A 23,848-nucleotide genomic window follows, 5' to 3' on the forward strand; every position below is an offset into this window, starting at 1 on the left:
ATGAGCTGCCGTTTTCTGAGACACACTTTGGGGTGTCTCAGCAGATACCAGATAATCTATTTTAGAAACCTTGGGGTTTTTAAACAGATGCTAGATGGCCATCTGACAGCAATGAGGATCCTGTGAATTTAGGGGGAGGGGTTTGTGAGTTTCCTGCATTGGGCAGGAGGGTGGACTAGATGACCCCGAGGGATCCCTTCCAACTCTAGGATTCTATGGTATTAGAACTAGGGCTGCATTGTTCCTCAGTGGAACAGGCTTCCTCGGGAGGTGGTGGGCTCTCCTTTCTTGGAGGTGTTTAAACAGAAGCTAGATGGCCATCTGACAGCAATGAAGATCCTGTGAATTTAGGGGGAGGGGTTTGTGAGTTTCCTGCCTTGTGCAGGGGGTTGGACTAGGTGACCCTGGAGGTCCCTTCCAACTCTAGAATTCTGTGATTCTAAGAGACACTGCTGCTTGTTTCGAAGGCTAGTGGAGTAATCCCTCTCAGATGGGGTGGCAGTCTTTGCAGTTTGAACTCCAGGCTCAAAAACTTGCTCCTAAATTGCACGCCTGAGTTTTGGGAGTGAAGTGTGACTTCTGCCTTTTGACAGTTGTGGCGGGCCAGGCCAAACAGACTGCATGGAATGCTTCCTTCTTGCCCATCGAAGACGGTCAGATACCGTCAACTGTTAGCCGTCACAATGAAACCTTCTTATGTTCAATACTGCATATCAAATATTGGATGAATAGGTGACCATCCAGAGAATACTTGCCAAGGATGTGCCCATGCAGAAAAAGTATCTGTTGGCAAATTTTAAGAGGGGGGAATTGGGAGAGGGGTAGTTCATTTCAGCTGTCCTCCTGATGTGTCATTCAGTCCCCTCCCAGAGGCTCAGAGTGGTCACCTGGTAGCTGTTGGGTGGAGCCAGTTTGGTGTAGTGGTTAAGTGTGTGGACTCTTATCTGGGAGAACCGGGCTTGATTCCCCACTCCTCTACTTGCACCTGCTGGAATGGCCTTGGGTCAGCCATAGTTCTCGCAGGAGTTGTCCTTGAAAGGGCAGCTGCTCTGAGAGCTCTCTCAGCCCCACCCGCCTCACAGGGTGTCTGTTGTGGGGTAGGAAGGGAAAGGAAGAAGGTAAAGCAGTCATCTGGTGTAGTGGTGAAGTGTTCAGACTCTTATCTGGGAGGACCAGGTTTGATTCCCCACTCCTCCACTTGCAGCTTCTGGAATGGCCTTGGGTCAGCCAGAGCTCTCCCAGGGGTTGTCCTTGAAAGGGCAGCTGCTGTCAAAGCCCTTTCAGCCCCACCCACCTCACAGGGTGTCTGTTGTGGGGGAAGAAGATTAAGGAGATTGTTAGCTGCTCTGAGACTTCCCTTCGGTGGGAAGGGTGGGATATAAATTGAAATAAACTTGAAACTTGATTCAGAGAGCAGGGTGGGGTATAAATCTGCGGTCTTCTTCTGTTAACACAATTGCGGTGTCTTCCTGTTGCCGGATGTTGTCCCAGCAGATGTTCAATGTACTCTTCTTTTGTTCTTCCTTCTGATAGTCCTTGGTCCAGTCCAGGAAAGCTGGTATCACGTCAGCACTCGCATCGAGCACTTTAAACAATGAAGAGCTAGTAAGTACGATTCTCTCCCCCCTCCCCCCCCGTAGCATCTCGTTATGTTTCTAAACATCCATGACAAAGAGGTAGTCTGACCCAAACCAGAATTTCTTTTGTTCAAAAGGGATTAACTCTAGCAGGATGGTTGTAAGGTTTTGCCTAGAATCTGTCCCAAGACTTCTTGGGCCTGTTCAGATGCACTGTTTAATCAGTTGTCACTGCTGTTTCCCATCTGGTTTAAAGTGGATGATCAGACAGCAACATCTGCCTTCAGGTAGTCAATCATTGTGGGCCTCCCCCCAATCCTTCTCCAAACCAGATTATTTTGTTACCTGCTCCTTTGCTGTGTTTTCTGAGTTGTCTGGTTTCACCTCATAGTTTTCTCTGTCCGAATAGTTGGGTATTTTTACATTGACAGTTTGTGACTCTATCACCGCATTGGAAATTCACCTTTTACATTACCTAACGTTTTCACAACTGATTTGAATCGTTGCTGCCCAAAGCATCTACATTTGTTTCGGTGAGATAAATTCTGGAGCTGCTGCTGCAACGTTTTTCTCAAAACTAGTTTCATCCGGTCATTTCTCTACAGGTGTTTCAAACTTCTATTGTAGAAGTTTTCATGCGTTTTAAAAGACTCCTCCAAAAGCTACCACAAGGTGCAGTCATTTGCATGAGAACTGACAGCACTTGAAATTTTTACATATCATTGCTTGCCTCATCTTGTAATTTAAATTTGTATTGTTTTTGCAGTGTTGACACGATTTCCAAGCAATCGCATACATTTAACTAAGCAATGGTATTCCGTCTGCACACACACACCCCAAACTGAAACACTTTCAGCAGGAAATACAGAAGTTTGGCTACGCAAAATGAGAAGCCATGTTGGATCAGGCCAATGGCCCATCCAGTCCAACACTCTGTGTCACATAAGAACCTAAGAGAAGCCATGTTGGATCAGGCCAATGGTCCATCCAGTCCAACACTCTGTGTCACATAAGAACATAAGAGAAGCCATGTTGGATCAGGCTAATGGCCCATCCAGTTCAACACTCTGTGTCACATAAGAACATAAGAGAAGCCATGTTGGATCAGGCCAATGGCCCATCCAGTCCAACACTCTGTGTCACATAAGAACATAAGGGAAGCCATGTTGGATCAGGCCAATGGCCCATCCAGTCCAACACTCTGTGTCACATAAGAACTTAAGAGAAGCCATGTTGGATCAGGCCAATGGCCCATACAGTCCAACACTCTGAGTCACATAAGAACTTAAGAGAAGCCATGTTGGATCAGGCCAATGGCCCATCCATCCAGTCCAGTGTGGAAGGCAGAGAACGATTTCACTCCGGAGTGATGCACACTGCAGTATGGTAGTCTGATCACTAAATTCCGGAACAAAGATAGTTGGGAAAGAACCGGGTCAGTTTAACACGGACTCGACACGCTGTGTGACCAGGGCCCTTGAGCAAAAGAAGCTTTTAATGAAGCAAACATTTGTAGCGTGTACAGGTGCATGCGAGACTACTGTCTTGCCAGAATGATTGATAACCAAGAGCTACAGCTCAGATATAGGTTACCAATTAATGGCCCATCAACTTTCCCACCTGAGTTCTCGCCACCTAAAAGTCTTTGAATCAATTCTCAGACTACGGTGTTGCTTCTTCACAAGGTCGTCTTTCCGTTCTGCAGACATTTTTCCGTTGGTACCGTATCTCTTTTCCCCAAGGAAGTAAGCGTTCGTGCACTTCATCAAACAATAGGGTGGGATGGCAAGCTGTCCTAAATACAGTGAAAGTGGGCAGTGAATTGGTACGCAAAATCACTGCCCACTTTCGCTATGTTTAGAACTGCTTGCCATTCCATCCTACCGTCTGATGAAGTGGGCTTCTAGCGCGCGAAAGCTTACATTCCAAATAAAACTTTGTTGCTCTTAAAGGTGCAACTGGACTCCTGCTTTCTTCTACTTTTTTGGACCTACGTGGTTGCCCCCCTGGATCTTTTCCCCAAGGAGACAATGTTAGGGCCAGCCTTCCCGCAAGAATCCACCATCAGAGCCTCATCGCGGTGGAATTCTAGCAGGAGCTCCTTTGCATATTAGGCCACACACCCCTGATGTAGCCAATCCTTCGAGAGCTTACAAAAAAGAGCCTTGTAAGCTCTCGGAGGATTGGCTACGTTGGAGTGTGTGGCCTAATATGCAAAGGAGCTCCTGCTAGAATTCCACCCCTGGGCCTCAGACTGTTCGACGTTATACTATAATGTCATCCCCCAACATTAAATTTCTGTCTAGAGTACTAACCTCTTTAAAAGCATGTTCAGAAACTGAAAAGATTATATTTCTATCTAATGATGCTCGTGTGTCCCATAGAGTTTCTTTGTTTGCCCTCGCAGCTCAGAAGATATGAGCAAGAGTAATATCAAATGCTGTAACTTCTTGAGGTTGGCCTTTCTGGGGAACTTTTAAGGTGTTAATTGGAAACTTTGTTGTTTGAGTTCTGTTTTGTAACGGCCAATGGCTATGTACAATAAATTTTTGAATGACTGACTATAAAATCATAATGAATATATATATTCATTCTCTTGGCTTGACTTCGCGAACGAAGATTTAAGAAGGGTGCAGTAGTCCACGTCTGCTGCAGGCTCGCTGGTGGCTGACAAGACCAATGCGGGACAGGCAGATCCGGCCATAGCGGCTGCAGGGAAAAGTCTGATTTGGGGTTGGTGCTGTAGCAGTGCGATTCTTCCTCGATCTCCTTTTGTCCTCAAGACCAGCTATGCGTGCGTTCTCAAAGGAAGAGACAGCCTGGTGGATGGTGTGCCTCCATGCTTTGCGATCTGAGGCTAGGTCAAACCACTGGTGATGGTTGATGCGACAGGTGCCAAGGGATTTCTTCAAGGAGTCCTTGTACCTCTTCTTTGGTGCCCCTCTATTTCGATGGCCGGTGGAAAGTTCGCCATACAGAGCAATCTTGGGAAGGCGGAGGTTTTCCATCCTAGAAATATGCCCTGCCCAGCGCAGCCGTGTCTTCAACAGCAATTCATTATGATAGGTTATATATATAGGTTAATCCCTGCTGTTATTAAAAAAGCAGAGCTTAATACAGTCATGAATATACATGGATAGTTACATAGATAACTATGTAGAACCATACAGGTGGAAATGCAGGTATGAATACATGAGTATATGATATGAATACATGAATATATGTGACTTTATAAATGGATATGAATAATTATATGAATATATGTGGATACATGTATATACTCTTAATAACTGGCAATTCATTAGCAATGACAATACTAACAAGAAAATCACCTGGTTGTTTCTGAGTCACAAATCCACCACCCAACCAGTTCTCCCTGTAAGCTCTGGAGTTTTGTTGCAAAAATTTTACTTTGTGTGCTACTGGCATTGAAGTTGTGAGCGACTGCATAAATTGGTTTGTCTCTGGGGCCCTTTTTTTCTGAGCTAAGACAAAAACGTGTGAGACGGAAGCTTTAAAAACTGTGAGCTAGCTCACACTAGCTCAGCTTAGAGGGAATACTGATATTGTCAGGGACTTGTACCCGGCAATGGTCCAACACGGAATGGAAATGAATGGATTATTCTAATGTAACACCAGGTGTTCAATGTCCCAGGTGCTCTAGGTGACACCCTTGAGCCCTAGTAATTTTTTAGGGTTTCTGTCACACACAGGGCCGGCACTAGGACATACGATGCCCTAGGCAGGCCCACTGCCTCCCCAGCTGCCCTGTTCCACAACACCACCCTGCAGTGCTACGCCATACCACCTGCACAGTGAAGTATGGCCGGGAGAACACCTGAAAAGGGAGGCTAAGGTGTGCAAGCTAGCCGGCCAATCGGCTTTGCCCCGCCTCCCTTCTGATTGGAAGGAAGGCAAAGCTACCAGCCGGTATGCCACTGCTGTCTTCACTCCACCTCCCTTTGTTTGTTTATTGGATTTATATCCCGCCCTCCCTGCCGAAGTAGGCTCAGGGCGGCTCAGAACAATAAAACATTTAAACCATTCTGGACTTTGATCGCTAAAACGTGGAACAAATTAAACAATACAGCAATTAAAACTGTAGTGGTGCTTGTGCCGTTAATTCCAGTGTCTTCAGCCCTCTTGAGTATCCTCTTCTGCTACTATAAATTCAGTTGAAGGGAGGCAAAGCTGAGCCAACAGCTGTGCACTGAAGCTACCAGCCGCTGTGCAACCAGGGCATTTGCGTAGGATACCAGGAGTAGGGGGAGAGCCCAATTCAGTGCCCCCTCCGGGCCAGTGGCCTAGACAAATGCTTAGTAACAGGGCCGGCCCTCATCTCCCCCGTCCGCTCCTTTTCTGACTGAAAATACGCCATGAACGGAAACTGAATGTGCGTCTGGAGATCAGATGTAGTTCTGGGAAATCTCCAGGTCATGTGCGGAGTTTGGCAGCCCTACCCAGAAGGGGTCACAGTGCCCCTGACTCTCTAGGAGTCCCCTCTATGATAAAGAGTGTGGTGATGGAGGTGAGGGGTAGAAGCTTGCCTACTGTAGGTGGGCAAATGGTCAATCTAGCAATGAATGTGTGGAGATCCCCAATCTTCCCAACTCCGCTCAACAGCAACCATTTCTGACCCTGGAAAATATTATCCCCAGGGCCACAGGACCCACAAGGTATAATATATAATAGTCACATGGGTCAAGAGGCTGCGATGGGGAGGGGGCTAAATCAAACGGAAACGGAAACTGAATGGGCTAAACGGAAACTGAATGTGCGTCTGTCTTTGTTCTCTTCCCGCAGAAAAACCATGTTTACAAGAAGACCCTTCAAGCCTTAATCTACCCCATCTCTTCCACAACCCCCCACAACTTTGAGGTGTGGACGGCCACCACGCCCACCTACTGCTACGAGTGTGAGGGCTTGCTGTGGGGCATTGCACGCCAAGGGATGCGGTGCACCGAGTGCGGGGTGAAATGCCACGAGAAGTGCCAAGATCTCCTCAACGCGGACTGCCTGCAAAGTGAGAGGAGGGGGGGGGGGCGGCCTCAGTTGTCAGAACCCAATTGGGTGTTGGTCTCACAAGGGACGGCAGGGGGCGGACAGGGTTGCCCGAAAGCCAAAATAGGTTTGGAATGAGTGAAATATTCGGGACGCTGTCAACACTAGAATTCGATGGCATCCAATGAAGCTGATGGGTAATAGGTTCAGGACGGACAAAAGGAAATATTACTTGACTTGGAGGGTGATTAAAATGTGGAATTCACTGCCAGAGGATGTCATGACGGCTGCAGGAATAAACAGCTTTAAAAGGGAATCAGATGGATTCGTGGAGGATGAGTTTATCAATGACGACTAGCCATGGTGAAAGAGGGCAACCTCCACATTCAGAGGCAGTAAGCCTCTGAATCCCAGAGCCAGAAGGTAACATCAGGGGAAGGCCTCGGCCTTGCTGCCCTGTTGTTGGCCCTCCAGAGTAACTGGTTGGCTACTGCATGAGACAGGAGGCTGGGCTAGATGGACCCTCACTGGTCTGACCCAGCAGGGCTCTTCTGAGGTTCTTCTCAGGGGAAGGCCTCAGCCTCTGTGCCCTGTTGTTGGCTCTCCAGAGGAGCTGGCTGGCCACTGTGTGAGACAGGAGGCTGGACTAGGTGGATCACTGGTCTGATCCAGCAGGGCTCTTCTGATGTTCTTGTGAAGGCCTCGGCCTCTGTGCCCTGTTGTTGGCCCTCCAGAGGAACTGACTGGCCACTGTGTGAGGCAGGATGTCAGACTTGATGGACCACTGGTCTGATCCAGCAGGGCTCTTCTGATGTTCTTATGAAGGCCTTGGCCTCTCTGTCCTGTTGGCCTCCAGAGGAACTGGTTGGACACTGCGTGAGACAGGAGGCTGGGCTAGATGGACCCTCACTGGTCTGACCCAGCAGGGCTCTTCTGAGGTTCTTCTCAGGGGAAGGCCTCAGCCTCTGTGCCCTGTTGTTGGCCCTCCAGAGGAACTGGTTGGCCACTGTGTGAGACAGGATGTCAGACTAGATGGACCACTGGTCTGATCCAGCAGGGCTCTTCTGGTGTCCTTATGAAGGCCTCGGCCTCTGTGCCCTGTTGTTGGCCCTCCAGAGGAACTGGTTGGCCACTGTGTGAGACAGGATGTCAGACTAGATGGACCACTGGTCTGATCCAGCAGGGCTCTTCTGATGTTCTTAACATGGAAGGTCTTGACCTCTCTACCCTGTGGTTGGATTTCCAGAGGAACTGGTGCCACTCTGTGAGACAGGATGCTGGACTAGATGAACCACTGGTCTGATCCAACAGGGCTCTTCTAATGTTCATATCAGGGAAGGCCTCAACTGTGCCCTGTTGTTGGATTTCCAGAGGAACTGGTGGCCACTGGGTGAACCGGGGTGCTAGACTAGATGGACCTTTACTGGTCTGATCCAGCAGGGCTCTTCTGATGTTCTTAGCAGGGAACGCTAAGATTTGACAAACTTTCTAATATTATCCCCCCACAGAAACTGGGAAAATAACCAAAACATATAAAAGCAGACAGATGGAACTCTTCCTCATGCCACTGTGGCCACATAGAAGAAAGTAATTTAAAAAGTATGATGAGAGTAAGGTTTTATTATAACAATTATAATTCAAGAAATATTTGAAGGTAGATGCTGAGCTGATCTAATTTGGTTCACCTTCTGGTGATTCATGGGAGTTGCACATGCAAATGAGTTGTGCTAATGAGCTCTTGCACCTCTTTTTCTACAAAATAACCCCTGGTTCTCATCCATCCCACTTCTGACACCATACAGACTTACTCGGGTCTTGCAAACTGAAGGCTGTGGATTTTTTCACTGAGTCAATCCACCTGATGCTGGGTCTTCTCAGGGGTGGAATTCTAGCAGGAGCTCCTTTGCATATTAGGCCCCACCCCCTGATGTAGCCGATCTTCCAAGAGCTTACAAGGCTCTTTTTTGTAGGCTCTTGGAGGATTGGCTACATCATGGGGTGTGTGGCCTAATATGCAAAGGAGCTCCTGCTAGAATTCTAGATTCTGCTAGAATCCTGCTAGAATTCTAGCAGGAGCTCCTTTGCATATTAGGCCACACACTCCTGATGTAGCCAATCCTCCAAGAGCTTACAAGACTCTTTTTTGTAGGCTCTTAGATGATTGGCTACATCATGGGGTGTGTGGCCTAATATGCAAAGGAGCTCCTGCTAGAATTCTACCCCTGGCTCGTTAAAGTTACCAGTTTAGTTTTAAAGCCACCATTTTAGAGTCTGACTCCTGTCCTTTGTCTGTTTAGGAGCGGCAGAGAAAAGTTCTAAGCACGGAGCCGAGGATCGGACGCAGAATATCATCATGGTGCTGAAAGATCGCATGAAGATCCGGGAACGCAATAAACCGGAGATCTTTGAGCTGATCCAGGAGATCTTCGCTGTCTCCAAGACCACTCACACCCAGCAGATGAAGGCCGTCAAGCAGAGCGTGTTGGATGGCACCTCCAAGTGGTCAGCCAAGATCAGCATCACAGGTACCAGCTTCTGATTGGCTGCTGTAAGGTTGCCATGGTATTTCTGCTGTGGCATTCTCCTACAGAACACACCTGGATATGGGGAGGAAAAAATACGGCATTCCTTCTCCTCTCCTCATGCCTGCTGCCAATTACTTGTTTATTTATCCTCTGCTTTCCTCAGGATTTTCCAATTTTTCTAACTTCCGATTTATTAGAAGATTTGGAAGATTTTGGATTTATATCCCGCTCTCCACTCCGAAGAGTCTCAGAGCGGCTCACAATCTTCTTTCCCTTCCTCCCCCACAACAGACACCCTGTGAGATGGGTGGGGCTGAGAGGGCTCTCACAGCAGTTGCCCTTTCAAGGACAACCTCTGCCAGAGCTATGGCTGACCCAAGGCCATTCCAGCAGGTGCAAGTGGAGGAGTGGGGAATCAAACCCGGTTCTCCCAGATAAGAGTCCGCACACTTAACAACTACACCAAACTGGCTCTCCAGAGGCCTACAATCTCCTTTCTCTTCCTCCCCCACAACAGACACCCTGTGAGGCGGATGGGGCTGAGAGAGCTCTCCCAGAAGCTGCCCTTTCAAGGACAACTCCTATGAGAGCTATGGCAGACCCAAGGCCATTCCAGCAGGTGCAAGTGGAGGAGTGGGGAATCAAACCTGGTTCTCGCAGCTAAGAGTCCACACACTTAACCACTACACCAAACTCGGTCAATTGACCAGCAATAACAATATACAAAATCTCATAGTCACAGACCATAACTTCTGACTACATAAAAGCATTCTCATATTCAAATTCCACCAATGTTAGACCTTGATCATGTGGAACCAACATACCTGCGGGACTGTCTTCTCCCATATATGCCCGGAAGGTCATTACGTTTGGCCTCCCAACACCTGTTGGCCATCCCCGGCCCAAGAGACGCCCACTTTGCCTCAACTAGGACCAGGGCTTTTTCAGTCCTGGCCCCGACCTGGTGGAATCAGCTCCCTACAGAGATCCGGGCCCTGCCTGGCTTATTAGCCTCCCATAGGGCCTGTGAAACAGAGCTGTTCCGCCAGGCTTTTAGCTGAGGCTGCGGGCGTCTATTCGTGATCTGGTTGGCCTCCCCTGCCATCACTGTCACCCGCGCTATAAAATGGAATAATATCTGCCATCTCTATGGGTTAACATCTTATCATGATGTGAGATGGCCAGGCTGGGCAATATGGGATGATATGGATAATGTTCTGAGTGCTGTTGAGTTGTTTGTTTATAAAATGTTTTCATTGTATTTTATTGTTTTCATATGTTGTACTCCACCCTGAGCCCTACTGGGAATGGGCGGAATAGAAATATATGTAGGTAGGTAGACAGACAGACAGACAGAGGGCTCAATGCACAGCAGCCAAGAAGGTCAGAGCGCCTGCTCCGGCTGCAACGCCACTGAGGATGTTCTCCGCAGCCAAAAACGAAACGTCTGGAAGACAAACTTTCTCCAGTAGAACACGGCACTTGAGCCCGAAAGATTCTACAAACCCTAATGATGTTACCGGCCGTGAAAACCTGAAATCTTTGATAGACAGAGGGCTTTTTTGGTAGAAAAGGTCCAGCAGGAACTTATTTGCATATTAGGCCACACTCCATGACATCACCGTTGTTTCACACAGGGCTTTTTGTAGAAAAAGCCCAGCAGGCACTCATTTGCATATTAGACCACACACCCTGACACCAAGCCAGCCAGAGCTGCGTTCCTGTGTGTTCCTGCTCAAAAAAGCCTTGGATGGATAGATGATAGATGAATGGATAGTTGAATGGATGGTTGAATGAATGGGTGGATAGATAGATAGATGGATAGATAATGGATAGATGATGGATGGATGGATGGATGGATGGATGGATAGATCGATAGATAGATAGATAGATAGATAGATAGATAGATAGATAGATAGATAGATAGATAGATAGATAGATAGATAGATAGATAGATAGACAGACAGACAGACAGACAGACAGACAGACGGATGGGCGGATGGATGGATGGGCAGACGGACGGATGGATGGATGGATGGATGGCATTATTAACCATCTCTACTTTGTTAAAAACTTCCACTTATTTATGGCTAAATAATTTTCTACTGCCTGAGCTACAGACTTCTTATTATCTTCCAATAAGTATTTCAGTAGCATGACATCTGCAGATTTCAAATAATTACCTAGAGGTTTAAATTTAGAGAGTAATGGGAATATTAATTGGTGTCTCTCTCTGGAATAGAGCTCACAATGTAAAAGAATGTGAGTGACAGTTTCAGTTATGAGCTCCCGCATAAATTGGTGTGCTCTAGGGTCCCCCTTCCTGAGCTAAGACAAAAATGTGTGAGCTGGAGGCTAAAAATCCCATCCCTGTGTGTTTCTCTGGCAGTCGTTTGTGCGCAAGGCCTGCAGGCGAAGGACAAGACGGGTTCCAGCGATCCATATGTCACGGTCCAGGTTGGGAAGACCAAAAAGAGAACGAAAACCATCTATGGCAACTTGAACCCAGTCTGGGAGGAGAACTTCCATTTGTAAGTGACCACCCCGCCCGTGACATTCCTTAGGATGTTTGCCATCAGTTGAGGAATTTTCTCTTCTTATAATTCATAAACACTTTCTCTTACCACGGTTCCCCAAAACATCGTAATGCTCCCAGGATCTAATGCATGAGCCCCAGAAACATTTATTATAGAGTTGGAAGAGACTTCCAGGGTCATCTAGTTCAACCCCCTGCACTCTCAAGACAGTGCGTTCAAGCTACCGTATTTTTCGGTCCAGACCATTAGACACAGGTGCCTGGCTGGGAGACAAGCTACGAGATCGCTCCCTCCGCCCCCACCGCAAACCCAGCACTTTAGTGGCTTAACTCAGACCACCAAAGTGTAGTACATTTGTTCAGACTGATGCATTGTTGTTGCAATCTAGGTGGAAGTCATGCCTGGCATTCAGAAGCCATGGAAATTCTAATAAGGATGTGGCCAAATTGTGCAAGCTTGCCAGTCCGATTTGAATATTCCTCCTTTTTGAGTTCGCTTCTCAGTTGCGAGAGGTGAACATAAAACAGTTCTGCTGGATCAGGAGTTGACCGTGGTACATGTAGTCCAGAATCCTGTTACACGCAGTGGTCAAGCAGATGCTGCCAAAGGAGGAACACAGAGAAAACGTCGACTGACGGGTGACATGATAGAGGTTTACAGGATTATGCATGGGATAGAGAAGGTAGAGAAAGAAGTCCTTTTCTCCCTTTCTCACAATACAAGAGCTTGTGGGCACTCAATGAAATTGCTGAGCTGTTGGGTTAGAACAGATAAAAGGAGTTACTTCTTCAACCAAAGGGTGATTAATACGTGGAATTCACTGCCACAGGAGGTGGTGGTGGCTACAAGCATAGCCAGCTTCAAGAGGGGATTGGATCAACATCTGGAGCAGAGGTCCATCAGTGGCTCTTAGCTACAGCGTATTGTTGGAACTCTCTGTCTGGGGCAGTGATGCTCTGTAGTCTTGATGCTTGGGGGGGCACAGTGTGAGGGCTTCTAGTGTCCTGGCCCCAATGGTGGACCTCCTGATGGCACCTGGTTTTTTGGCCACTGTGTGACACAGAGTATTGGACTGGATGGGCCATTGGCCTGATCCAACATGGCTTCTCTTATGTTCTTATGTCTGGGGCAGTGATGCTCTATATTCTTGGTGCTTGGGAGGGGCAACAGTGGGAGGGCTTCTAGTGTCCTGGCCCCACTGATGGACCTCCTGATGGCACCTGGGTTTTTTTGGGGGGGGGGGGATGCCACTGTGTAACCCAGAGTTTTGGACTGGATGGGCCATTGGCCTGATCCCCTATGGCTTCTCTTATGTTCTCATGTTCTTAAAAATAAACTTGACCAATCTTTGGTTTCATCCAGCAGGAATCTTATATTTATCGAATAGGCCTTGCTCCTGAAACCAATAATTTTTTTAAAAAAAATTGTCTGTTTCTTCCCATAAGCGAATGCCATAACTCTTCCGACCGAATCAAAGTCCGTGTCTGGGATGAAGACGATGACATCAAGTCGAGAGTGAAGCAGCGTTTCAAGAGAGAGTCCGACGACTTCTTGGGCCAGACGATTATCGAAGTGCGGACTCTGAGCGGGGAGATGGACGTCTGGTACAACCTCGGTAGGTGGTTGCCATCCCAACACAGGCTGGCTGAAATCTTTCCTGAAAAGCTCCCCCTTTTGCTTCAGTGCGGGGGGCTCAGCGCTGGTGCCCCTAGAGTGAGTGGTGCCCCAGGCAGGCTCCCTGCCCGCCCCCCCACCCCGCAGCTCTGCAACACAGCGCCATCCTCCATCGCTGTGCTGCCCCCCCCCCCGCCCCTACCCACACCAATCAGAACGCACCGGGCCGCAGATTGACCCTACTGGCTTTGACGTGGCTGGCATCTGATCCTTCTTTGAAGAGCACACTGGAGAGAGGAGGCTTCTCCCCGCTGCTTTCCAGAACCGGAAGTGAGGGGGAGTGAAGCCTCCTCCAACGCACTCTTCAAAGAAGGATCAGATGCTGGCTACGTCAAAGCCAGTAGACCCCAGCCTTGGCGCAGTGTGCTCCTGTGATCATGTGGGGGAAATAGGCGGAGCACAAGGGAAGGGAGGGGGTGGGCAGCAGCGGAGGGGAGACAGGCAAACTAGGTGTTTGTCATGGGCACCGTGAGGGAAAAGGAAAGGTCCCCTAGGGGCCTCCACAGGCTTTAATCCAGCACTGCTTGAGGCCTAAGAATCCCTTTACCAGGGGCCAAGGCTGCTGTATCAGTTGTTTGCTGCTGGAGGGATAAAAGAAAGAGGGGTGAAGACTAGGAGATTGTGTTAAAGACTCTGAGAATGCAGGTTCTCGGGGAAGGATTTGGAGTGATGAAACCTCACCCACCGTTTGCCCTTTCTGCAACCTCTGTCTGCCCGCTTCCTTGACTGTTCTGCCTGCATATAGGAAAAGAAAGGAAAAGTCCCCTGTGCAAGCACCAGTTGTTTCTGACTCTGGGGTGACGTTGCTTTCACAACGTTTTCACGGCAGACTTTTTACGGGGTGGTTTGCCATTGCCTTCCCCAGTCATCTACGCTTTCCCCCCAGCAAGCTGGGGACTCATTTGACCGACCTCGGAAGGTTGAGTCAACCTTGAGCCGGCTACCTGAAAACGCAGCTTCCACCAAGGATCAAACTCAGGTCGTGCGCAGAGCTTAGGACTGCAGTACTGCAGCTTTAACACTCTGCGCCATGGGGCTCTTTTTAAAGGTAAAGGTAGTCCCCTGTGCAAGCACCAGTCGTTTCCGACTCTGGGGTGACGTTGCTTTCACGACGTTTTCACAGCAGACTTTTTACAGGGTGTTTTGCCATTACCTTCCCCAGTCCTCTACGCTTTCCCCCCAGCAAGCTGGGGACTCATTTGACCGACCTCGAAAGGATGGAAGGCTGAGTCAACCTCGAGCCGGCTACCTGAAAACGCAGCTTCCGCCAGGGATCAAACTCAGGTCGTGAGCAGAGCTTAGGACTGCAGTACTGCAGCTTTAACACTCTGCGCCATGGGGCTCTTATCATGAAATATTCCTGGCAGAATGAGTAAATGTCCATCAGGAAAAAAATAAAATAAAAGCAAGCCAGCTTGCTAAAAACTTCTTCTGCTCTGCCTGGTTTAGATAAGCGGACGGACAAGTCAGCCGTATCTGGCGCCATCCGGCTGCACATCAGTGTGGAGATCAAAGGCGAGGAGAAAGTGGCACCGTACCACGTGCAATACACCTGCCTTCATGAGGTGAGTGAGGCGCCAGCAGGTGTCGCTTTTCCCAGACACCACTCACAAGCTCCATGCAGACACCACATCAAACTTTGTATATGTTGATGTATTGAGTCTTCTTCCCACAGCATGACAGGAGCAAGGAAGAAGCAGGTGGATCTATCTGACAGGTCAGGTCAGATTAACCTTGTCAGCAAGCCGGTTCCGGCTGGACTGTGACTAAGGGAAAGTACCTGCTGAAGTCAGCAACTATATGGACTGCCGTGATTGGCTGACTTGTATATATAAGGACTGCAATACCAGTCTGTATTTCTCTCAGTCGAGAGTTGGATCCTGGCGGAGCACTTTGTCACTCAGATTTATGTTTTTCACCGCACTAGTTATTCTGTATGTAGTTTGTAAATACACTGTCAGCGTGTGGACATTGAAAGATTTCAATAAGGGACAGGCTAGCTTTGTTGAAAACAAAGTTTCCGTTTACTGAATACAGCAATGCATGCCGGAACGCAGGGTCGTTGATACTAATGACGAGAAGGGTGCAAGCATGAGCATATAAGGATACACATCAAAGGCTAGGGGGTTTAAATCATTTCCCACCCTAGGCATGAGATTTCTAGGGTGAGAAGAACCAGGGCAGTTATCTGTTATCTTCCACCTTCAGAGCCGTCTCTCCTACACTTGAGCGGCCTTGCCTGTCTCGCCCAGGCGCCGGTCTCCCGCATGACATACACAGTTTTGATATTAGGTGCTGGTGTGTGGCTCAACTTCCTTCCGAAGTACACTCTTGTACAGTTCTCTCTTCCACCCTCTGCACACACACGCGCCGATAGTATAAAGCTGGATTTCCCAGTTCTGCTGGTTTGACCCTATTAAATAGTGAGTTCGATGCAATGGAGTTCAACCACGAACATACTTTATTGCAACTACATGCTAAAAAGCGACGTGGTGGGGCTGTGACCCTGCTTATAAAACATGCAAACAAACCACCCCTCTGAGTCCTATACCAAATCACTGTGGTGAAGTTTCATGCCATGACTGCTTATTGGTTCTTGCTTATAGTTCAAATCAGTCAAGGTTAGCCTGCGGTTTCTCGCGGTTACTCGGATGCGTGCGAAGCTGTCACGAAGCATTGAATTCAGTGCAATGAATGAATTTATTTATAACGGTTATAGACCAGCAAACAATTCATAGAAGTCCAAAACATAACCAATAAAAGGTGATAGAAATGTACAATAATTATTATGCAATACTAAAATATGATACCATCTAAAATATGCATAAAATGCGAATACAGACTTTTAAGACGCTGACACTGAAGATGTAAAATTAGCGTTAAAACCAAGGATAAACTAAAAACCCTGTCTAGACCTCTTTGTTTCTTCCCTTAATAAATAAATTGTTAATTCACTGCCTAAGTACTTGAAGGGCTGTCATACAGAGGATGGGGTGGAATTGTTTTCTGCGGCCCCAGAAGGTAGGACCAGAACCAAGGGGTTGAAATTAAATCAAAAGAGTTTCCGGCTCAACATTAGGAAGAACTTCCTGACCGTTAGAGTGATTCCTCAGTGGAATAGGCTTCCTCCTTGGGAGGTGGTGGGCTCTCCTTCCTTGAAGGTTTTGAAACAGAGGCTAGATGGCCATCTGACAGAAATGAAGATCCTGTGAATTTAGGGGAAGGTATTTGTGAGTTTCCTGCATTGTGCAGGGGGTTGGACTAGATGACCCTGGAGGTCCCTTCCAACTCTATGATTCTGTGATTCTAAGCCAGCGTTTAAAGCAGTAAAACCATACAAAATTAAAACTGATTGAATTTTAATTCAGTACATAACAGACTTCCAGCCCCTGTTCTTTTGGATTTTGCTTCTCCCTTAGAGAATTGGAACCTGGGAACCTTTCTGTTCCATTTAATGTTACTTCCCATTGAATGTTCCCCTGTTACAGTCGACTGTTTTTGATGTAACTTTGGCATCAATTAAATGCATCAAAGAAACAAAAAAATCGGGGGGGCACCAGCAAGGCTAATAGGCAAAATATCACAGTCACAACACGCGGAAACAATAAGAATGAATAAAGGCTCATTTGTGCGTCTTTTGGTCAGCTGCAGTTTGTTGACAACGGCCCTGTTCGCACAGCGTGTTGAGTCCGTGTTAAACTGACCCGGTTGTGTTCTGAATATCTTTGTTCCGGATATTATCGATCAGACTGCCATACTGCAATTCGAATCACTCCGCAGTGAAACCGTCTTCTGCCGTCCACACGACGGCACTATGCAGTTCTTTTTTTTACTGGGAGTTTTACTGGAGCCTTCACTATCAATGGAGGCCCAGATTGCAGCCACTGCCAAGTCAGCCTTTTTCCATCTGAGGCGGGCAAAGCAGCTGGCCCCCTTCCTAGAGCGCCAAGATCTGGCAACGGTGATTCATGCAACGGTCACCTCGAGACTAGACTACTGTAATGCCCTCTACATGGGGCTGCCTCTGTACCGAACCCGGAAGCTGCAGCTAGTGCAGAACGCGGCGGCTAGACTGCTGTTGGGGCTCCCAATGTGGGGTCACATACAGCCTAGGCTGCGCGAACTGCACTGGCTGCCAGTCGTATACCGGATTCGTTACAAAGTGCTGGTTATCACCTTTAAAGCCCTATATGGTCGAGGACCTGCCTACCTTAGGGACCGTCTCTCCCCGTATGAACCCCAGAGAGCACTGAGGTCAGCTGGGAAAAACCTGCTGAACATCCCCGGGCCGAAAGCGGTGAAGTTGAAAAGCACCTGCAACCGAGCTTTCTCTACTATGGCTCCACGCCTGTGGAACCAACTTCCAGAGGAAATGCGGGCCCTGCGGGACCTTGAACAGTTCCGCAGGGCCTGTAAGACTACCCTCTTCCGATTGGCCTTCACTGACTGATTAAGAGGGAAACTGTTAAAGAACTCGCCATCATAAACGTAATACGTAATTATAGCACTAGTACATTTTATTAATTTTATTAGTTTTAGAATTTTAATCAGAATTTTAATTAAATTGTCAATGTAGTTTTATTTAATATTGTATGACCAATGTATGAAATAATGTTGTTAGCCGCCCTGAGCCTGCTCCGGCGGGGAGGGCAGGATATAAATAAAAATTGTTGTTGTTGTTGTTTTCTCCACTATTATGCACATGCACACACTATCCGCACATGCACACGCGTGCATATGCGCATTCACATAGGTTAAAACATTATGTGGTTATGCGCATATTGCTAAGTAGTAAGAAAAAATGGCAACCGTAAACCGGATGTCTGAGGCTCCTTTTGCTCTGGGACAGCCTTCAGACATCCGGAAGTTGGTTAATATCATAGCAGAAATATCCAGATGGAGAAAACTACAAGGTTAAACCGGAAAACTCAAAAAACACCGCAAAGGAGCAGGTAACAAAATAATCCGGTTCTGAGAAGGATTGGGCGGGAGGCTACCACGAGTTAATACCAGGAGGCAGATGTTGCTGTCTGATCAGCCACTTTAAATCTGGTAGGAAACAGCAGCGACATCTGATTATACTGTGCGTCTGAACAGGGCCAATATTTGCCTAATGCAGATTACAAACCCTGATTTGCCTGCTTCTTATCCTCTTGCTGCCTTCCCGCAGAGAGGATATCTTAGAGGCTACTTTGACTATCCTGCTATTTCTTTGGCTCTGCCTCCCCCGGGGGCTGTGTTTCTGAACTCTGGTGTATGACTTTAGATGTCACAACAACCCACAACTGGTATGAATCACTGACCAACTAGCTGTAAGTCCTTGCTCAAAACCCCAGGTTGTCAGACCACCTATGAGTGGATGTTGTAACTATATAGGGTTTGATTGAACTCTGGTTGATAAGATCACGGATTATTGTAATGTCTGCATGCCGCCACTGTGTCCTGTTCTCCGCCTGGGGGCCCCGCCTTAACTCAGACTCCTCTCTTCTGTTTCGTTTTCTAGAACCTCTTTCATTTTGTGACGGACATCCAAAACAATGGCGTTGTAAAAATTCCAGATGCCAAGGGCGATGACGCTTGGAAGGTTTATTTCGATGAGACAGCCCAAGAGATTGTGGATGAGTTTGCCATGAGATATGGGGTGGAGTCCATCTACCAGGCCATGACGTGAGTCCATATGAACAAAGCTGGAAGTTGCTCTTCCCAGGCCTTAGCCCAGACCTGGGGTGGCTAAACTGCGGCACAGGAGCCTCATGTGGCTCTTTCACACATACTGTGTGGCTCTTGAAGCCCCCACTGCTTTGTCAGCCAGCTTCGCCAAGCCAGCCAGTGGCTTGAAGAATCCATTTAAAGTTAAAGTTGCTTTCTTCCCACCATTCCCTCCCTCCTCCATCTTCCTTCCTTCCTCCCTCCCTCCCTCCCTCCCTCCCTCCCGGCTCTGAAACATCTGGCATTTATTCTGTGTGATTCTTACATTAAGCATGCATTTAAAGTTAAAGTTGCTTTCTTCTCATCGTTCCATCCCTCCTCCATCTTCCTTCCTTCCTTCCTTCCTTCCTTCCTTCCTTCCTTCCTTCCTTCCTTCCTTCCTTCCTTCCTTCCTTCCTTCCTTCCTTCCTTCCTTCCTTCCTTCCTTCCTTCCTCCCTCCCTCCCGACTCTGAAACGTCTGGCATTTATTCTGTGTGTTTCTTACATTAAGCATGCATTTAAAGTTAAAGTTGCTTTCTTCTCATCGTTCCATCCCTCCTCCATCTTCCTTCCTTCTTCCCTCCCTCCCTCCCTTCTTCCCTCCCTCCCTTCTTCCCTCCCTCCCTTCCTTCTTCCCTCCCTCCCTTCCTCCCTCCCTCTCTTCTTCCCTTCCTCCCTCCCTTCCTTCTTCCCTCCCTCCCTCCCTTCTTCCCTCCCTCCCTTCCTTCTTCCCTTCCTCCCTCCCTTCCTTCTTCCCTCCCTCCCTCCCTTCCTTCTTCCCTCCCTCCTTCCCTCCCTCCCTCCAGAGGACTCCACTAGATGGACCCACATCTGAAACACTGCAGGGACCCTTTTGTTTTAATAACTATCTACGGCCAATGACAAAGGAGGCTCAATCCCGCAATTCACTGACTTCTCTTTGTCCTCTTTCTGCAGGCACTTTGCCTGTCTCTCCTCCAAATACATGTGCCCTGGGGTGCCAGCTGTTATGAGCACCCTCTTGGCCAACATCAATGCTTACTATGCTCACACCACTGCCTCCACCAACGTCTCTGCCTCTGACCGTTTTGCTGCTTCCAATTTCGGGGTAAGTCCGATGGTGCGTAAAACACTCCTTTCCTACTTCTTTCTCTCTATGCTTTTTTTTGGGGAGGGAGGGGGGTGCATGGTGGTAGAAGGGGCCTCATGAAAACACCACCATGGAGCACAATTATTCTCCCTCTCCTTGTCGTTTTGCTTGCACAAGCAAAGCAAACTCCTTTTTTCTCCCCCTGGGGGAAAAAAGTTCATAGGAAAGAATGCAATTTTATCAAAAGGTTTAGAGCAAAAATTGACTTGTCTGTAAGCAGGGGTGGAATTCTAGCAGGAGCTCCTTTGCATATTAGGCCACACCCCCTGATGTAGCCAGTCCTCGAAGAGCTTACGAAAAAGAGCTCTTGGAGGATTGGCTACATCAGGGGGGTGTGGCCTAAGGCCAAAGGAGATCCTGCTAGAATTCCACCCCTGTCTGTAAGGGATGGAATTTGCGTAAGGAGCCCCCCCGTAGAAACACTGCAGATAGTTCTCGGATGATAGTGAAAAGAATTAAAGTAAAGCATGCAGTTAAAGACTACTGAACCCATGATGTAGCGTGGGTGAAAGCAAAGTATTATGTCTAGGATTACCAAAAGCAAAAAAAGACATTTCCCAACTGACTACTTCAAGTAATGGATCACTGGGACAAATCTCATTTTAAATATCCTTACCATGTAAGCTGTGATCATTGCTACTAACTAGGAATATTCCTAATTTTCCAACCCAAAAAGAGAACATTTGCACCAGTTTTTTAAAAAAAGAGCCCCAAAGATGGAAACACAAAAAAGAGGACACCTGGTAACCCCGATTACATCTTCAATTAACAACGGGAAGACGACAGACTGATCCCAGAGCATATAATTTGGACAGTTCCGTGGTGATCTTTTCTAGAGCCCGTGTAGCAGTCGTTGCAACCCGAAACCTGGCCAAAGGCTCCTGGCTTAGTCGTCGTTGAATGTGTTTAATTTTGAAAATGGGTGCATTGTCAAAAAGTGTTCCTAAGAGTGTGGGACATTGATTTGTAGACACAGGAGGGGCTGTGGAGTTATACCTAGGCCCAGGCAAGAGCATGGGGAATATTTGTTGCTGGATGCTGAATACAAATCCAAAACCCTCAGTATTCGTTTGATACAGTCTTCTAGTCCTCCTGGCTGCAGCAGTATTATTTGCAGGGACGAAATTCTAGCAGGAGCTCCTTTGAATATTAGGCCACACCCCCTGATGTAGCCCATCCTCCAAGAGCTTACAAAAAAAAAGTCTTGTAAGCTGCAGGAGGATTGGCTGCATCAGGGAGGGGGTGGCCTAATATGCAAAGGAGCTCCTACTAGAATTCTACCCCTGATTATTTGCATGCAAGTTTTTTCCCTTAAAAAAAAAAAGATATCCAGATTGACTCACCATAAATGAAAACTATAATATCACATTTAAAGAAAAGCATTTGAACGAACAATTTAAAGCAAATAGGAGGTTTGTGGTGGTTCGTGATAGAGCAGAAAGCAGAAATTTAAAGGGACTCCAAGTTCTGTTCCCTGTGAAAGCGGCAGGGAACAGCCTCAGCTATTTTTCATGCTTTCTGCAAACCCGGTTTAAAGGAACTGCAGTCTCTTGAAATAGGATTTGAGGGACCACGAACCATAAACCAGTTTGGTTTGCAAACAACCCTCCCGGTTCAGTTTGGTTCAATGGTTCAGTTCATGGTTTGGCCGCTAACTGACACAAACCACATTTTCTCCTGTGAAATCTGAAAGGCCAAAGTAAAGTCAAATGGAATTTCCAAGGCCTAAGAATTGGGTTGCCAGGGTCCTAGATAACTCTTGGTCCTTCCCCAGAGTTATCAGAATGTTAAAAAGTTTGAGTCCAGTGGCACTTTTAAGACCAACAAAGTTTAATTCTGGACAGGGCTTTTTTTTTTTTAGCAGGAATGCACAGAAACGCAATTCCAGGTGGCTTGGCATCGGGGGTGTGGCCTAATATGCAAATGAACATATATGAAGCTGCCTTCTACTGAATCAGACCCCCCTGGGTCCATCCAAGTCAGTCTTGTCTACTCAGACTGGCAGCGGCTCTCCAGGGTCTCAAGCTGAGGTTTTTTGTGCTACTTACCTGGACCCTTTTGAGTTGAAGATGCCAGGGATTGAACCTGGGACCTTCTGCTTCCCAAGCAGATGATCTACCACTGAGCCACCGTCCCTCCATCTCCATCACCTACTGCCTGCACCTTTTTGAGTTGGAGATGCCGGGGATTGAACCTGGGACCTTCTGCTCACCAAGCAGATGCTCTACCACTGAGCCACCGTCCCTCCTTCTTTCCTAGGAATATATGAAGCTGCCTTCTACTGAATCAGACCCCCCTGGGTCCATCAAACTCAGTCCTGTCTACTCAGACTGGCAGCGGCTCTCCAGGGTCTCAAGCTGAGGTTTTTCCACACCTATGTGCCTGGGCCCTTTTAGTTGGAGATTCCGGGGATTGAACCTGGGACCTTCTGCTTACCAAGCAGATGATCTACCACTAAGGCACCATCCCTCCATCTCCATCACCTACTGCCTGGGCCCTTTTGAGTTGGAGATGCCGGGGATTGAACCTGGGACCTTCTGCTTACCAAGCAGATGATCTACCACTAAGGCACCATCCTCCATCTCCATCACCTACTGCCTGGACCCTTTTGAGTTGGAGATGCCGGGGATTGAACCTGGGACCTTCTGCTTACCAAGCAGATGATCTACCACTAAGGCACCATCCCTCCATCTCCATCACCTACTGCCTGGACCCCTTTTAGTTGGAGACGCCGGGGATTGAACCTGGGACCTTCTGCTTACCAAGCAGATGCTCTACCACTGAGCCTCCGTCCCTCCTTCTTTCCTAGGAATCTATGAAGCTGCCTTCTACGGAATCAGACCCCTCTCCGTCCATCAAAGACGATGTTGTCTCCTCAGACTGGCAGCGGCTCTCCAGGGTCTCAAGCTGAGGCTTTTCACACCTACTTGCCTGGACCCTTTTTAGTTGGAGATGCCGGGGATTGAATCTGGGACCTTCTGCTCACCAAGCAGATGCTCTACCACTGAGTCACCGTCCCTCCCCATAATGTTCCTGCTGGGCTTTTCCTACAAGAAAAGCCCTGATTCTGGGTATATACTCAAACAGGGCCGGTGCTAAAGGTTTTGCCACCCCAGGTAAGAACCCCACCACCACCCACAGCATGACCTTCCTCCACCCACCCATGCGGGGTCCGTGCGCAGACCCCAGCAGCTGAAAGCAAAGGAGCAGCAAGCGCCACCGCTTTCACCTGTGGGGATCTGTGCACAGACCTCCACTGGTGAAAGCAAAGGGAAGGCGCCTGCACTACTCAAAGCCTTCCTCAGGAAGTCTTAGTGTCGGGGGCAGGGCCTAACATGCAAAGGAGTTCATGCTGGGATTTTTCTACACCCCCCTGATCATACCTAGACCCCTCTCCAGCTGAAAGCCCCGCCTCCATCCTACTTCTCAGGGCCTTTTTTTGTAGCAGGAACTCCTTTGCATATTAGGCCACACTCCCTGATATAGCCAATCCTCCTGGAGCTTCCAGCAGGCCCTGTACGAAGAGCCCTGCAAGCTCCAGGAGGATTGGCTACAGCAGGGGTGTGTGGCCTAATATGCAAAGGAGTTCATGCTGGGATTTTTCTACACCTCCCTGATCATACCTAGACCCCTCTCCAGCTGACAGCCCCGCCTCCATCCTATTTCTCAGGGCCTTTTTTGCAGCAGCAACGCCTTTGCATATTAGGCCACACCCC

At 48.0% G+C, this 23,848-nt stretch overlaps 1 protein-coding gene across 1 annotated transcript in view; it reads left to right on the top strand.

Annotated features, from left to right (window-relative positions):
* The window catches only part of UNC13A (unc-13 homolog A), a 230,988-nt gene that overhangs the window by 103,882 nt on the left and 103,258 nt on the right, over positions 1 to 23,848 (top strand). The window contains exons 15-22 of the mRNA XM_060233129.1: positions 1,534 to 1,605; positions 6,381 to 6,600; positions 8,876 to 9,103; positions 11,493 to 11,634; positions 13,086 to 13,255; positions 14,764 to 14,879; positions 18,818 to 18,981; positions 19,940 to 20,090. Coding sequence (XP_060089112.1) covers positions 1,534 to 1,605; positions 6,381 to 6,600; positions 8,876 to 9,103; positions 11,493 to 11,634; positions 13,086 to 13,255; positions 14,764 to 14,879; positions 18,818 to 18,981; positions 19,940 to 20,090 — 1,263 coding nt within the window. The remainder of the gene's footprint in view (positions 1 to 1,533; positions 1,606 to 6,380; positions 6,601 to 8,875; positions 9,104 to 11,492; positions 11,635 to 13,085; positions 13,256 to 14,763; positions 14,880 to 18,817; positions 18,982 to 19,939; positions 20,091 to 23,848) is intronic.

This window comes from Heteronotia binoei, chromosome 2, assembly GCF_032191835.1.
Source record: "Heteronotia binoei isolate CCM8104 ecotype False Entrance Well chromosome 2, APGP_CSIRO_Hbin_v1, whole genome shotgun sequence".
Lineage (NCBI taxonomy): Eukaryota > Metazoa > Chordata > Lepidosauria > Squamata > Gekkonidae > Heteronotia > Heteronotia binoei.